The sequence below is a fragment of the Balaenoptera borealis genome (assembly GCF_965194805.1).
Source record: "Balaenoptera borealis genome assembly, chromosome: 14".
NCBI classification, from domain to species: Eukaryota; Metazoa; Chordata; class Mammalia; order Artiodactyla; family Balaenopteridae; genus Balaenoptera; species Balaenoptera borealis.
The window spans coordinates 74044668-74060705 of NC_138875.1; the positions used below are offsets into that span (position 1 = coordinate 74044668).

Genomic DNA, 16038 nt, shown 5'->3' on the forward strand with positions numbered 1-16038 from the left:
CTTTGGGCAAGTGACTTTACCTCTCTGAGCCTTGGTTTTCATTTCTGTGAACTGGGGGTAATAATGCCTCCCTTGGGTCTGGATTCAGTCCCGGCCCTCCTCTTTCCACTGGGACCCTCTGCCCCTAGCATCACTGGGGATGATTTCCTGGTTGGGACCTCATTTTCCCTGAGTTCCCATCATCTGTCTTGCTCAGGTTCTCAGGTGAATCTTTGACACAGCTCCTGGAGGAGAACTGGGGAAGGGATGAGCTCTGAGCCCTCTGGGGCTATGACAGAGCAACTGGAGTTAGGTGTGGTGAGGCCATCAGTTCTTGGCAGGAGCAAAACCCACTCTGACTCTGTAGTTTGCATCGGGTTCTGCTGAGTCAGGGAAGGGCTCTTGGGTCTCTGTGCTGCTGGCCTTTAAGCTGCTGGACACATTGAGAGCTTGAGCCCAGGACAGGTATAGACTCTAGAAGGAGCACAGTTTGATCCTTTTTGGAGTGCCAGCTTGCCAATCCATTGCTAAGTCAACCTAGTAGAATTCAAATGACCTACAGAATGATGCCGTTCCCTGGGGACTTTCCATTACATCAGGGTGTTGGGCAGGAATCCTCCAGTATCTTCCTGGCTTGCTTTATTCAGTCTTGTGGGCCCAGTGATTTCCAGCCTCGGCAGGTAAAGGGCTCCTGCAAACAAAGAATACCTCTTATTATGATGAGCAGAAAATCAGACAGACAGATCCCTCTGTCTCTTGTCAAATAAAACAGCGTCTGTGTAAATGCTTCTGCTTCATAGGCTGCAGATTTGCTCCCTTTGGCATTGCTGAAATTGTTGAAAGAGAAAATTAAGGAACGTGGGAGCTGCTGTAAAGTTATTACATAGAGGAGGCGGCTCATCCCTAGCGCAGGTGGGTTACCTGAAGCTGAGTTTGGGCTTCTTCTTGGTGGCATCTACTTGCTGCTTTTTGCACTGGGATGCTGCCTGGGCCTCCTGGAATCTTCCCACAGAAGCCTGACTCACATCAAAGTGCTTCTGATGACACTTGAAACATACCACTGGTCTTTGAGTCCATTTGGATACCATGTGGTGGCTTCCTAGGTTTTCTATTACTTTATTCCCTTATTCTCTTACTTTTTAAAGTAATTATTGTCCTTATTGTTTTTTCTGAAAGATGAATGCAAGCTGCATTCTCTGTGGTCTGTGTGTTTTCAAAATAATAGAATCGCTGTAATAATATAATATTGTTGTTTACAGATGTTCTTAGTTGAACATTTAAAACCAAAAGAGTTTGGTGAGCTGGGTCGGGGCAGAGATAACAAATTCAGGTGTTATTTTGCCTCCATCACAGAGTCTGACAGACCTGGATTCAAATCCCAGCTCTGCCACTGATCGGCTGTGTGACTTTGGGCAAGTGACTTTGTCTCTCTGAGCTTCAGTTTTCACTTTTGTGAAATGCAGATAATAAAGCTTCCCTTAAAGAGAGGTTTGGTATCAAATATTTTTGCTTGCCTGGCATCCTTGCCCCATTCTAGGACCAGCAACTTCTCCCATCTTCTGGAGAAATGTATCTCCTACGTTATAACTATAGTTATAGTCTAGTGAGATTGCTGACATGCCCCTCCCCCCAAGGTGGGCACATGACCCAGTTCCGGCCAATCAGATTCCTTCCCTGGGAAGAGAGCGGTTCACTCTTTCTTCTGGGGCAGTCTAGCTAGAGGGGTACCAGCCTGGAGCTGCCTGTGACTATGTCTCTTGCAGGTAGGGGAGCAGGCATGGCTGCATCCAACTACTCAAGTGAAGTCTTTAGAGCTCCCTCTTTGTCAATCTTGTGGTTCCACTGTTGTCCATGTTGGCTTATACAGGTCCCATGCCCATCTCTGAACCAATCATTCTGACTGGGCTTGACTGGCCATAAGGACTCATTTGTCCACCCTAAAGCCTGGGGTGGTCAGAGAGTTGCTGAGGGTCATTCCTCAAGGGAAGATTAGGGCGCTTTTCCCAAAGAAGGGTGATGGGTCTTGATAAGCAAAGGCAACAGACTGAATCCATCCCTGGCAGAGAGAGCAACGTGTACAAAGGGGTGGAGCTGTGAAGAGACCTACTGTGGGCTCAGAATTCAGTGTGGCTGGAGGGAGAGGTGCAGGGTTGGGTGAATGACAAGAAAGAAGCTGAAGAGAGAGGTTCAGACTGGATCGTGAGGGGCCTCATGTGCCCCAAATAACAGTGAAGTTTCCACATCAGTGGGATTATCCATGGAGGGGTGAGATAGGTCCTTACTGCCTGACACCCACCCACCCCCAATCCCCACGTCAGCACTGGACCACCTCTCATCTATAAGGGGCACTCACTAGATGTTTGATGAGAAAATGAAAAATTTTCAAATTCTCCAAGAAGAGGAGTTATAAAAAGGGAAGGATATTTTTATTTTATTCTCTCATAGAGAGAGAATATGCACATACTTATTAAAAGATGTAGTATTGGAGTGGTGAGCACAGATTCAGAATTGCCCCAGGCACTTTTCATGAATAGATTTATCATCACCACAGTCCTGTGAGATAGGGATTATAATTATAGCTAAAGTTTATTGAATACTAGTGCCTAACATCGTGCTAAGGGCTTTATTTATATACAGCATCTTAAGTTAGTTATCATAACAACCCTATGAGGTAGGCATTATTTCACACACACACCCATTTTACAGAAGTATACACCGAGGCCCAGAGAAGTGAAGTGTCTTGTCTGAGGTCACACAGCAAGGAAGCAGCAGAGGTGGGATTTGAACCTGGGTGCGTGGTGATTTCATACAACTGTTGCATGGGCTCTTTTTGCTTCTCCTGAGATATTTTTATTTGCTCATTTCTGGCACGAGGATGATGCTGTCAGTGTCACTGGAGAAGAGGATGGTCCTCCGCTGGACCTCGGTCACATGGAGCCACCTGAACATGGGCAGGAGGCTGGCCAGGACTGCGTGGAAGATGGCAGTCACATAGCCCCAGCCCAGCCGGCACTGACCACTGTGGTACACAGAGGAGGCTAAGCAGGCTTCCTTGGCAAATGGGGAGGCCAAGCTGATCGGGAAAACCAGCAGGCCCACAATGGTGGTGATGGCTAGAAACAGCAGCAAGGAAAACCAGTGTGTCAGTCAAGGGGCTCTGGGCTGCCTTTCCATCCCAGGACTCACTCATCCACCCTCCTATCCACCCACCCATCCATCCATCCATTCACTTATTTATTGGCTCATCTATCCTTTTATCCACCGATCACTCAGCTTAGCCTTCCACCCATCTGTCCATCTACTCACCCATCCTCTCATTCTCTCCATTCCTCCCCCTACCTATCCATTCACTCATCCATCCATCCATCCAACCAACCACCCACTTAGCCACCTGCCTTCCACCAATCCATCCATCCATCCATCCATCCATCCATCCATCCATCCATCTATCCATATTCCAATCTATCCATATTCCAATCTACCCATTTTCCCCATCCTTCCATCCATCTATCCATTCATCCATTCTTCCAGTAATATGTCTATTGATGCATCCATCAGCTCATCCACCTACTTACCCACCCTACTCCATCCATTCACCAACCCATCCATCCATCCATGCACTCATTCATCAAAACTGTTACGCACTCTGTCAGAGGTACTAATGATACTAAGAAAATGAACCAGACACCTCCGCACCTAGAAGGCACTCCCCGTGCAGGAGAGTCACGTGACCTGCAGCCACCCTTCAGCCACTCTCGTCCACTTGAAGTTCCCTGCACGTGCCTTGCTCTCGTCTTTATGCCTTTGCCCGTGATGCTCCCATTACCTGAAACACCCTTCTACATTTGGTTAACTCCCACTCATCCTTCCAGGTTCATCTCAGTGATGCCTCCTCAAGGAAGCCTTCCTTAACACCTTCCACACACTGGGTCAGGTACCTCTTGGAGTTTTTCCTTGCATCCTGTGCTCATCCTCTTGTGCCAAATATCCACTGAGTTATAACTGCCTAATACACCCCACCCCCAGTAGACACTGGAGGACAAGGACTGTATCTCCATCCATTGATTCAACAAATATTTAATGAGTAACTATTATGTGCAAAGTACCGTGTTAGATGCTGGTGATATCAAGGTAGACAAATCCTTGCCCTCATGGAGCCGATGTTCTAGTGGAGAGAGATGCACAGTAATCAAGCAGGCAGATAAGATATTACCAAGCAGGCAGGTAAGTGCTATGAAAAATGGAAAGCAAGGTAAGAGGAAGGAGACTCTAAGGAGAGGGAAGCTCCCTTACCTTGAGGTCATGGAAGACCCCCACTGAGGCAGTGATATTTGAGCAAAGCCCTTAATGAAGTGGGAGGAGCAAGATGTGAAGATCTGAGAAGAGAGAATTCCAGGCAGAGGGAACAAGCTTGGTTTTTATGAGCAACAGAAAGCAAGCCAGTTTGGCCGGAGCATGCTGAGCCTGGCGGAGCAGGTAAGAGATGAGGTCAGTGAGCGAATGAGGGCTTCATCAGTGGAGCCTCATCGGTAACAGGAAGTCATTGGCGCGGATAAGCCAGTCCGGGTGGCATGGTCTGATTTCAGCTCTAACAGGACCCACTTGGCCAGAGTGTGGCAAACAGACTCTAGGGGGCAAGGGTGGCAGCAGGGAGATGTGTGAGGTGGTCACCTCTAAACCAGGTGAGAGATGGTGGAGAATTAATTGGATGAAGGTTCAGTCAAGACCTGAGCTGGATCATCCCAAGCCGATGTGTGAATTAGAGAAAAGCAGATGCAGCCGGGCAGACGCAGCCCTGCAGTTTCACAGCTTAGGAATTAGAGCATGGTTAGATTTCAGCAGCTCTCAGCCCTCAGCTGGATGCCCTTGTGCAGTGCACAACCTGCCCAACTGTATATGATGGTCCTGGTAAAAATGATGCAAAGTGGATGGATGGGAGAGAAACAAAGGAGGACAGACTATTAAGACTGGGTTTGGATAAGGGCAAGAGAGGGTGATGCTAAGGATACCATTCCCTACCTCCAATTTCTGGCTTGTTAAAGGACCTGGAATAGTCTACAATCCTAGGGTTTATCTCTGAGATTCAACTAGGAGGCAAGACTCTGCTTACAGGCTCATTCATCCATCCATGCATGCATTCATTCATTCCACAAACATGTCTGGAACACATATGTGATAGAAGATTTACCTGCTGTTGCCTGCAGCCCTGGCATTGGGCCACTGCCCCTCCTTGGGCACAGCCCTTTGGGGGCTAAGGCCCAGGACAGGAAGAGAATTGCATTGAAGGCCAATAGGAGCCAGCCTCCAAGGAGCGTCACAGCTGAGACCTGCCAGGAAGAGAAAGGAGGGAGGGTGTTGTCTGGGGTGGAGGCAGTCTCTGCTCTCTCTGCTTAACTGATCAGCTACTGAGTCCTCAAAATCCCACAAGGTCTGTGCTATTATTATCCCTGTTTTACATATAAACAGAGATATAAGGAATTGGAGTCATTTCCCTCAGAGCACACAGCTAATTAAGAGGTAGAGTCAGAATTAAGATCTAGATCTACAACCACCATACCCTCCCTTAATTGAGTACCTGCTATACAGCAGAGTCACCAAGAGAGGCACCTTTGTAATCATCGGTTTTGAAGGCTGTGAATCTTCCTTAGAGGTGCTGAACTGGGAGTCCCAACCCATTGTGCCCATTGTTGAATTTGGCAATTTGCAGTGACTTTCAACACCTTAGCTGTGGTTTTCAAACCTAGCAGCGCTTAGATAGAGGATGACCAGGTAGGTGTGTACAGGTTGTGCACTGCACAACTCTAGGAGATGCTTTTGGGAGTCATCACAGAAATGCATATTGACTACAGTACTTTTCCAGCAGATGGCAGTATAGTGTCCTGAAGGAGGGGCACCCTTTTCCTAATTTGTACAAAGGCACTGCACGCTGGCAGCTGCCTTCAGGATCATCCTGGGTGTTTGCTAACAGGCGGATAGCCAGACCCCACCCCGCACCTCCGAGTCAGTGGTTAGAAGGAAGGTGGGCAGAAATTGGCTTTTTTTTTTTTTCTCTGATGGGTTTAAGAGTGCCCCACCGCCAGGTCCCAGTGAATCCATGAGACCACGCCTCACCTTCCAGGCAAAGTCAGGAATATCATCCAGGGACCTGAAGGTCCCACAGCTCTGGTTCCAGCTGTTACCCTGAGGCCAGGAGCAGTAGGTGAGGACACCAAAGGAGAAGGTGGTGGTCTGGAACCAGGCAGGAGAGATGAGGCTGAGGGCTGAGTTGCAGGTTAGGGAAAGCCCCAGAGCTGCCCACACGCTGCCCACCATCAGGGAATGTCAGTGACCTAGAGATCAAGGGACAAGATTAGTGGAAGGAGAGAAACAGGGGCTGGCAAAGGTGTCCCCCCTCCCCCGCCAGCCAGGGATCTGGTCCTGTCTTCAGATCACAGGTCATTAGTCTCCCTTTGCCCTGGGATGCACTTGGAGGTGTTAATAACTGGGGTGAGGGTGGGTCTTTTCCCTAACAAGTTCTGGAAGTCAAAATTCCAAATTTTAGAATGAATGTTAGTGCTTAAACAGACCTTGGAGCACAACCAGTCCTCATGGGAAATGATCATCACTGGTCCATGCAAGCCCCCTCTCATGTTTCATTAATTCATTCATTTATTCCTTCATTCATTCGCTCTGCCCATCAAGGCTTGCACTTTCCAAAAGGTCTGCTTCTACCCAGAGGGAGCACCTTTTCCGAAATCCCACACAGATGCTGTGTTTCTAGCAACCACCCTGCCCATCAGCTATCTCCTCCCAATCCCTGACCATTATTTAATGTGTATCTTTTTGTATGGAGGTATTTTTGCAAAATCAATATTGTTCAGTATATGTGTATTTTTCATGTATGTAAATGGCATTGTTTTATATATTGCTGTTCCACATGGTGCCACATATGACCCTTGAGGGCTAGTCAGGTAGCACCTGAACCCAGCCTTAAATGCCAAGAGTTATTTAGTTTTCAATTCTCCTTCAATCCTTCTCTTTGCACCAAGGAGAAAATTTCTGTTGGAGCTAAAGGGTCTTAAACATCTCCCAGGCATCTGTCAATCTCCTCTTTTTAAAAGACAGGGAGCCTTGAGCAAGCAATGGAGTCTAGTGAGATTTTGGGGATGTAGTTGAATTTTCCTTGTATTTGTTGTGGTGTTTTTGTTCTATTTTTTGGCATGATACTGGTTATCCATTTTAAATTAAAATCTATTTTAAGGAGAAAGAGAGTTGATTTCAAGTCCGGTCTTACCAAAATAATAATAGAGGTTGGATGAGGAGGCTGAGGCAGGATGGTGGTTTGCTAATAGCCAACATTGTCACTGATGGTCAGAAGTGAGGCCCAGAAGGGCTGAGGCAGCCTAAGGGCGCCCAGGGTCAAAAGCAGCTGAGCCAGCCAAGGGCACCTACACAGACTTTCCAGGACTTCAACCTTGGGTTTCACTTTGGGACTCTAAGCCCAGCCAGCACTTTAAACGTGGCCAGAATCCTGGGCTTGGCGGCCAGCCAGTCCTTCTACCACTTCCCAGCTGTGTGACCTGGAGCAAGTTACCCCATTGCTCTGGGCCTCAGTTTCTCCATCTGTAAAAGCAGATTCTAAATCCCAGGGGGCATGTAGTGTTGGGTTCAATCACTGAGCAGGATGATGTGGTAGAAAGAAGCACACAAACCATGTTTCCCCCATATGACCTTGGGGAGGTCACCTCGTCTCTCTGGAAATGGGGGTAGGGGTGTTGCGAAGGTTCTAGGGGGTCAGATGCAAGTGTGTTGCAGGGAGAGGGGCTGAGCTAAGCCTGGGAAGGTAGGTCAGGGTAAGGTGGCACAGACATTTTATTCCCAGGATTAGAAAAACCTCATGGCAGCTAGCCAGCAAATGAGACACGGCCCCTTGAGGAAGGGAGGATGGATTTTTGTCCTACGCCAAAATCAGCCTCAACTTTGGGGTTGGCAGGATCCCGAGGGGTGTAATTCCAGCCAGGAAGCTGGGGAGCCCAGAGCTGACTGAGGCCCGTGATTTTCCCTCTCTCTGGCTGCCCCAGTGCCTCTCCGGGCGTTTCTGACCTTGAAAGAAGTTTTGTTCTCCAGATAATGTGCTCAGTGTCACCTGGGAAAATCACACCAACCGTCCAGGTGCCCAGAAACTTAAATGAGGCATTATAACCCGAAATCACATCCGGCCAGGCTTCAATTACCTGGAATCCACCTAAGGGAAACTTGAAAGGGATTGAATATTTTCTCCTCCAGCTCAGTGCTTAGCTGTTAACGGTAGTTGACAATTCCTGAGCACTCATCAAGCCCCATTCTAAACTCTTTCAGTGCCTCATTCAATTTAAGCCTGTGGGCCCTCTATGATAGGGTGGGTATTACTGTTATCTGAGTTCCCATTTTACAGATGACAAAACGAAGCCTCAGGAAATGAGTGGTGGACTAGGGACTCAAACGCAGGGAATCAGGCTCCTGACTCTGGGACCTAAACCCAAAGTGATATTAAGGAATTAGTTTAAAAGTCAAATACCCCAGCGTTTTTTAGGAGCTACCCAGGATTAGAATTTGGTCAACCCTCCCACCTGCTCCAGCCAGTGAGCATAGATGGCCAGGGTAGCCATAGTCAGCCATGGCAGGAGGGGAACTGGGATTTGGGTATTTAGAGGTGGCTGCCAGAGCCTTGGTATGTCCCCACAGCCAAGTGCCTTCCTCATCCTGGTGTCCATGTCCTCCTCTGTGAACTGGAAGGAATTGGTCATTCATTCATTCAACTTTTATGTTCCCAGCCCTATGTGACCTTCACAGATACAGTGGTGAACAGAACATAGTGCCTGCCCTCAAGGAGCTTAGGGTTTCGTGGGCAAGGCAGACAAACAGGATGGAAGAATATGGTCCATCATCCATCCATCCAGTCAACAAATATTTATTGAGCATCTACTATGTTCCAAGAACTGTTCTAGGTGCTGGGGATTTAGTAGTGAGGAAAACAGACAAAACCACTGTCCTCATGGAGCTTGCACTCTAGTGGGAGAGAGAGACAATAAGGAAATAATATATAAGATGCTTGATGTAAATAAGTGCCACAGAGGAAAATGAAGCTGGGAAGGGAGATGGTGAGTGACTGGGGGATGGTCAGGAAAGCCCCATGAGAAGGTGACCTTTGAGTAAGAGCTGAGGGAGGAAGCCATGTGGATTTATGGGGGAGGAAAGTCCAGGTAGAGGGAGGTGCAGGTGCAAAGGCCCTGTGGTAAGCGTGTACTTGGCGTGTTGGCAGAAGCAAAGAGGACCCGGTAACTGGAAGGAATGAGGAAAGGGGGAGAGTGGTGGGCCTTGTAGGCAATGACGGATCTTTGGCTTTTACTTTCTGAGTGAGATGTGGAGTCTGTGGGTGGTCTCGAGCAGAGATGTGACATCACCTGTCCCAGTGTTTTAAAAAGATCACTCTGGCTTCTGCATGGAGGAGAGGCAGAAGGAAGGGCGAGGGAGAAGCAACCAGAGGCAACTTCAGTCGGTCAGGTGAGAGACATCAGTGGATCCGAGAGAGAGGAGAGAGGGTGGGTGGGGGCAGATTCTGGATCTTTGTTGAAGGAAAAAGGCAGGTCCGGCCAACCAACTTTGCTTATGGATTGGACTTGGAGTGTGAGGGACCAAGAGGAGGCAAGGATGCCTCCAGGGCTTTTGACCTTGGCACCTGGAATGGAGGAGCTGCCCTTACTTGAGATAGGGAAGCTGCAGGAGGGACCGGTTTGTTAGGAGAGGTGGAGATATCTGGGTGTGGTGTAGCCTAAATGAAGTCTGAGATGTGTATTTTGCCAACCCATCGATCAACAGATGCAAACAGACACAGCATCACACCAAGAGAAAGCCCAGGGCGACGTTGGGGCAGGCTCAGAGGAGGGGCACCTGATCCAGCCTGGGTGCCAGGTGACATCCAGGCTGAGATCTGAAGATGGGCAAGTCGGGTTTAGGGGAGGACTTTGACCCGCATCCCTTGTCTCATTCTCCTAGCTGCACAGCCAGGTCAGCCTGACTTCTGGTGCTTTTCCAGCTCCATTACAAGTTGGCTGTGTGAGCTGGTCAAATTATGTTGTAATGTAATGGCTCCAAGCCTCTGTTTCCCCATTGCAGTGGACTGAGTGTTCGTGTGCCCCCCAAAATCACATGTTGAAATTCTAATCCCAGTGGTGATGGTATTGAGAGATGGGCATTTGGGAAGTGATGAGGTCATGAGGGTGGACTTATGAATGGCATTCGTGCCCTTATAAAGAGACCCCAGGGAGCACCCTTGCCCCTTCTGCCATGGGAAGACATAGCAAGAAGACAGCCATCTATATACCAGGAAGTGTGCTCTCACTAGACACCAAATCTACCTGATCTTGGAATTCCTAGCCTCCAGAACTGAGAGAAATAAATTTCTGTTGGTTATAAGCCACTTAGTGGCACTAAGTGTGTGGCACTTTGTTATAGCAGCCTGAGTAGACTAGAACACCCACCTGCAGAAGGATGGCCATGTCCTAGACCAGTGGGACTTAACCTTTTGGAGGTGATGAATTCCTTTGAAAATAGGATTTGAAAGCATGGATGCATCCTTCATGCAGACTTACTTGTACACACACACCCACACCCACACCCACACCCACACAGTATTGTAATTTCAGGGGCTCATGGACCCTTAAAGCCCATTATGGCTCCTGGACAATACTTTCCTCTCTCCCCATCCTGACCTCACATCCTTCTTCCCTCCAGACTCACCACACTTCAGGTCAAGACCCTCCAACGTGGCCACTTCTTCTCAGGCTCCAGCTTTGACCGTACGTCTGCGACCTCATAACAGGTGTCCTTCCGTTTGAAGGAAACATTCAGGCTGCTGAACAAAGTCCAAGTGTGTGATAAGCTGGCCTGAGGGGTGTGTGTGTGTGTGTGTGTGTGTGTGTGTGTGTGTGTGTGTATTTTCCTTCCCAGTTCCTTAAATCGACAGGCTTTCACTGGGCTGCTGGGTGGGCTGGGCAAAGAGGGAAAAGCCAGCCCCAAATCAGGATATGGTGAGGGTATGGGGGTTCCTGGGTAGGAGAAGACATGAATAGGGATTAACCGATCTACGATTAAACACCAGGTGTTGAAGTTCTTGCCACTGTGCTCTCTACCTTTCTGCCTTGGTAATTCTAGTTGAGGGATATTTCTCTGGGATCTGGATATCTACCCTGCAGGCTGTGAACTTGCGGAGAGTAGGCACTGGATCTGAAAAATCTTTGTCCCCCATATTCAGCATAAAACTTGGCACAGAATAGGCGCTTGTCTTGTCTTTGCGGTAAGTGATGGAAGTACAACTCCAACTGGCTCAATTAGAAACGAGAAATGCATTGGCTTACATAACTGAAAATTCTGTGGGACAGCTTCAGGCACAGCTGGCTCCAGGTGAACAAGCAATGGACCTCTCTTTCTCTCTCCATCTCTCAGCTCCATTTTCCGCTGAGTTAGGTTCGCTCTCAGGCAGATTCTCTCTCTCTCACAGTGTTGACTTCTGGTGCCTCCAGGCTTAGCAACCCCAGAGAAAAGAAAGCTCCTCTTTGCACATAGTTGCCGCAATTGCTGTGATTAACGCTCACTGGACAAGCTTGGGTCCCATCATTGTGGCCAGGGAAATGGGATGCTCTGATTGGCCAGACCTAGGACCTGGGCTCAAGGATTAGGGATTGAGGGCTGGAGAATGGGGATTAGAGTAAGCATGTCATGAGGCTCACCACACTAGAACTACATGGACTAAAGTTGGGGGATGGGGTGGTTTCTAGGAGGAAAACCAAGGTGCTGTTAGCAGAGGATGGGCCGTGGATGCTGGGAAAGTGAGAACAAGAGGCGTCACTCTGATGCTATAAATGCTGACACGACAAATAAGACACATCAGTTGGTGCTGTCAGAAGCAGGAAGTTTCAGTGATGCCTGAGACCGAGGCTCAAGTCCCAGCTCTGCCACCCACACTCAGTGTGGCCTTGGTCAGGGCATCTCTGCTTTACTGGGCCTCAGTCTTTCCACTGTAAAATGAGAGCCTCTGGAATACACCAGGGTTTTGAAGAGATGATTGCCAGGGTTTTTTCCCACTCATTTGGTCACGTATTCTTTTTTTTTCTTTCAATCAGTATTTGTGGAAGGGCTTTGGAGTTAGTCTGAACTGGATCTGAATCCCAGTGTGATATCTCTCAGGCTTGATCGATGCACCTTCTCAGGTGTGCTTAGCTGTGTCCTTCCCGGCCACCCAGTGGCACTGGATGCCATCAGCCTCTGCTCACCTGCCCCTGCAGGCGGCCTGGGTCAGTTGCTGCAGCCACTTGGCCAGCTCAGCCTGCGGTGATGAGGCCTGAGTCGTGGCTTGGTCTTCCAACGACCCCAGCTGTGGTCCAGTCCGACCTGACTGGATCCTTGGCTGGGGGTTGGGAATAGGGTTCTGCTGCCTCCTCTTCTAGACTCAGGTGAAGCTCTGGGTGTAGAACTGGCTTCCCTCATGGCTGCCTGGAGGTGTAGGTAACACAGCCCAGACATGAGGAGCAGTTGGGCCCAATGGTCACTAATGGCAGACAGGAAAGGGGACGGGCCAGCAGATGAAGTTCTTGCCCTTCATCCCTGCATGTTTCACGTGGCTTCTCCAGAGATGCCCTGAGTGGTGGAACTCCCGGCCCTATTTTCTTGGAAAGCTGTGGCCAACTTAGTAAGACACATCTTATATTTGCTCTCCCTCCTTCTCAGTCTCACAGTCCCTTTTCCTTAACTCTTGTAAAGCTGGGATTTCATCCCTAATAAGGCATTAGCTTATAAATCTTGCCTCAGGCTCTGTTTTCTAGGGAACCCAGGCTGTGATCCTAGCTGTGTGACCTTGAATGATTTACTTAAACTCTCTGAGCTTCAGATCACTTACCTGTGAAAAGGAGATAATATAGCATCTCTTATAGGATTGTTGTGGCGTTTAATGAGACAGCTCAATAAATTACAGCTTTCATTAGTATCACTACTGTGAATGAGGCATTGGATTGTATCATGTGAAAACATTTATTCAACGTTGAACTCCATGAATATTTATTGGGGGTCAGCTCTGATTCAGGTATTATGTTAGTCTCTGCTCCCAAGGAGCTCACAGTCTAGAAAGTGAGACAGAGAAGTAATTTACAGTGTCATCAGTGTCTAGTTGGGGCTAGAAGACTCAGAAGCTTCGGCATGGGGGCCAGGGATGGTAGTCAGGGATGGCTTCTTGGAGGAGTTGACTTTAAAACTAGGATCTGAAGGACACATTGTTGTTACAGATGATGGAGGGCAAAGTGTTCCAGACAGAGGCCATGGCATGGGCAAAGGCCTGGTGTTGAGAGGAAACATTTCAAAGAACGTACTGGCTCTCCCCCTCAAGGAGCAGGTAAATTACAGGAGAAACAAAATGAATAAATATACATCAATGAAAATGTGTGAATATGCTCTTTGCCAAGGAGTGTGTGAGTTCTAGAGCTGTCCTGTTCAATACAGTAGCTGTAGCCACGTGTGGTTATTTAAGTTAATTAAAATGAAATAAAATAAAAAATTCAGCTCCTTGGACACACTGGCCGAATTTCAAGTGCTCAGTAGTCATCTGCGGCTGATGTTGGACAGTGCAGATATAGAACATCTCTGTCATTGCAGAAAGTTCTACTGGACAGAGCTGCCAGAGAGTCTGAGAACAGAGCTGCCGGATCAGGACAAACTTTCTGGAGGAGGGGGCAAACAATGGCAGAGAAGGGGTTCTGGGAGAGTCCCTGGGCGGCACTGTCCTCTCTCCTCAGGAAGAGAAAAGCCAGGGCTGGGAGTGGTGAGTGGGGTGTTGGCTCTGAAAACAGTGTACAACCTGACACCTCTTTGGTCAGGGTGTAATCTCTGGGTGTGTGCTGGCTGGCAGCCTCTCACCTGGGAGGGAAGACACAGGAATGCAGACAGAATCAGCTAAGGTGGGGCTGAGCCAGGAAGTCCCGCCCCTTCTGGGGCCAGGAGGACTCTGGGAGTTGTAGTTTGGCACGTCTGGGATTTCCCCTCAAAGCTTGATGTGGGTAGAAGAACTGACACTGGGCATGGGATGGGCATTTCTTGGGGTGTAGAGTTGGGGGTGAGCTGGCTAGGGCTGGGGACACATCTGAGTTTGGGGTTTCTGTGATAGGTGGCAGAAAAAGGACTGTGTTCTCCCTTCCCCTGCTTAAGTTCTGGGATAGAGAGGAGAGGCCAAGATGGAGGACTAAGCTGGATGGGGAGCTGAGAGACATCCAGTTAAACAGAATCCTCAGCCCACACGTTCTGGTTCATTGAGATTTGCCTGGGAGAGACAGGAAGTTCTGATAAGGTTAGGGAGGAGAGACAGCAGAGGGTATCCTATCAGCTGTTGGTCATTCATGCATTTAACCCAATATTTATTAAGCGCAGTATTTATTGAGCACTTACTATGTACCAAGCCCTGCTCTAGGCACTAAGAATAAGGAGTGAACTAAAGAGATAAAAGCCCCTGCCTCCAGAAGTTCTAGAGAGGGCAGCAGACGATAAACAGTGATTTGCCTTTGCTCATACAATATACATGTAATGCAAAAGTCCTGCTTAAAGGTTGATTTTGAGGCATTTTAACTTTCAATCCAACCATTCTCTGTCCCCCACCACGAAGACTCCGCCCTGGGAGTGGTAGACGTATTTAAAAGCCACTCAGTTGGGTCCTACTGATGGCTGTTCTCAAGACATCCAGATACAGATTATTCTAAGATGTAAGACGGTGGGACTTCCCTGGTGGCACAGTGGTTAAGAGTCCGCCTGCCAATGCGAGGGACACGGGTTCGATCCCTGGTCCGGGAAGATCTCACATACCGCAGAGCAACTAAGCCTGTGTGCCACAACTACTGAGCCTGTGCTCTAGAGCCCACAAGCCACAACTACTGAAGCCTGTGCACCTAGAGCCCGTGCTCCGCAACAAGAGAAGCTACCACAATGAGATGCCCGCGTGCAGCAACGAAGACCCAACGCAGCCATGGGCGTCATGGGGCCACTGCCTCACCACTTCTGGGTTCCATCACTGTGGGCAAGTCTCAGGCTGCTGCTTGATAAAATGGTGATACTTACTCCAAAACTGCAGATTAAAAGAAACAAGAGATATGATGTATCTCCTGTAACAGTGGTGCCTTCTTACACACACACACAAACTGAGAGAAAGACAGGTAAGAGAGATCCCTGCCAATTCTCCTGAAGCCATACAGCGTGATGTTCTTTTGCCTCTCTTTGACTTTATTGAGGTCTAACTGACGTACAATAAATTCATGTATGATTTTAGGTCCTTCAGTTATTAACTCTCCGTACATTTCCTTCCTAAGGAAGGAAGCACGAGTCACAAAATACAATTCAATTTATTCGTGCAAATATTGTTTACAATGTCTGTAAGCTCCACGAGAGCCTGTATATTGCCAGATGCTTCACCACTGGGTCCCTGACATCCAGCATACTGCAGGTGCTTAATAAAGACCTATGGAATGAAATGAGTAAAGGAGAGCAAAACAGGCATTTTCCCATTCAGGAGCAGCTTCCTTCGATTCTCTCAACTTGTCCAAAAAGTCTCTATATGCCTCACACCTCAACCCCCACCTCAACACAATGGCAGCAGGCGTGGCATACAGTAGGCGCCCCAGCGGAGTGAACAACCTCCTGCCAGGCCCCTGGTCCTGCGGTCCCGGGTGCAATTCCCCTGATTGCCGCGAGGCGGCGCGAGCGCTTCGCGCAGACACCCCCCACCCCCCACCCCCCCAAGCCGGCGCCCGCAGCCCAAGAGATTCAATGGGCGAGGCTCTACCGTGCGCCTCCTGAGTTACCGGGCTGCATTAGACTCTCGGGGGCGCAGACCCGGCGGCCGGTCGGTGTCCATTGCGGGGGATCCCAGCCAGAGCCGGGGACTGACCCCGGGAATGCGGGCGGGGATCATGAACAACGTTCTGAGTCCGGCGCGGCGGGGTCGGGGCTCGAGGGCCGGGACCGCTTCCGGGAGGAGTGTCGGGGCAAACTCGCGACCTCTGACCTGTC

At 49.0% G+C, this 16038-nt stretch overlaps 1 protein-coding gene across 1 annotated transcript; it reads right to left on the reverse strand.

Moving 5' to 3' along the window:
- Positions 1 to 1543: 1543 nt before the first annotated feature.
- Positions 1544 to 15728, reverse strand: LHFPL7 (LHFPL tetraspan subfamily member 7). Its single transcript, XM_082354558.1, has 3 exons — positions 6091 to 15728; positions 5168 to 5306; positions 1544 to 3092 (listed from the first exon to the last, which is right to left on the reverse strand). Exons 1-3 carry the CDS (start codon positions 6289 to 6291, stop codon positions 2830 to 2832), a joined length of 603 nt encoding a protein of 200 aa, XP_082210684.1. The 5' UTR covers positions 6292 to 15728; the 3' UTR covers positions 1544 to 2829.
- Between the last annotated feature and the right edge of the window lie 310 nt (positions 15729 to 16038).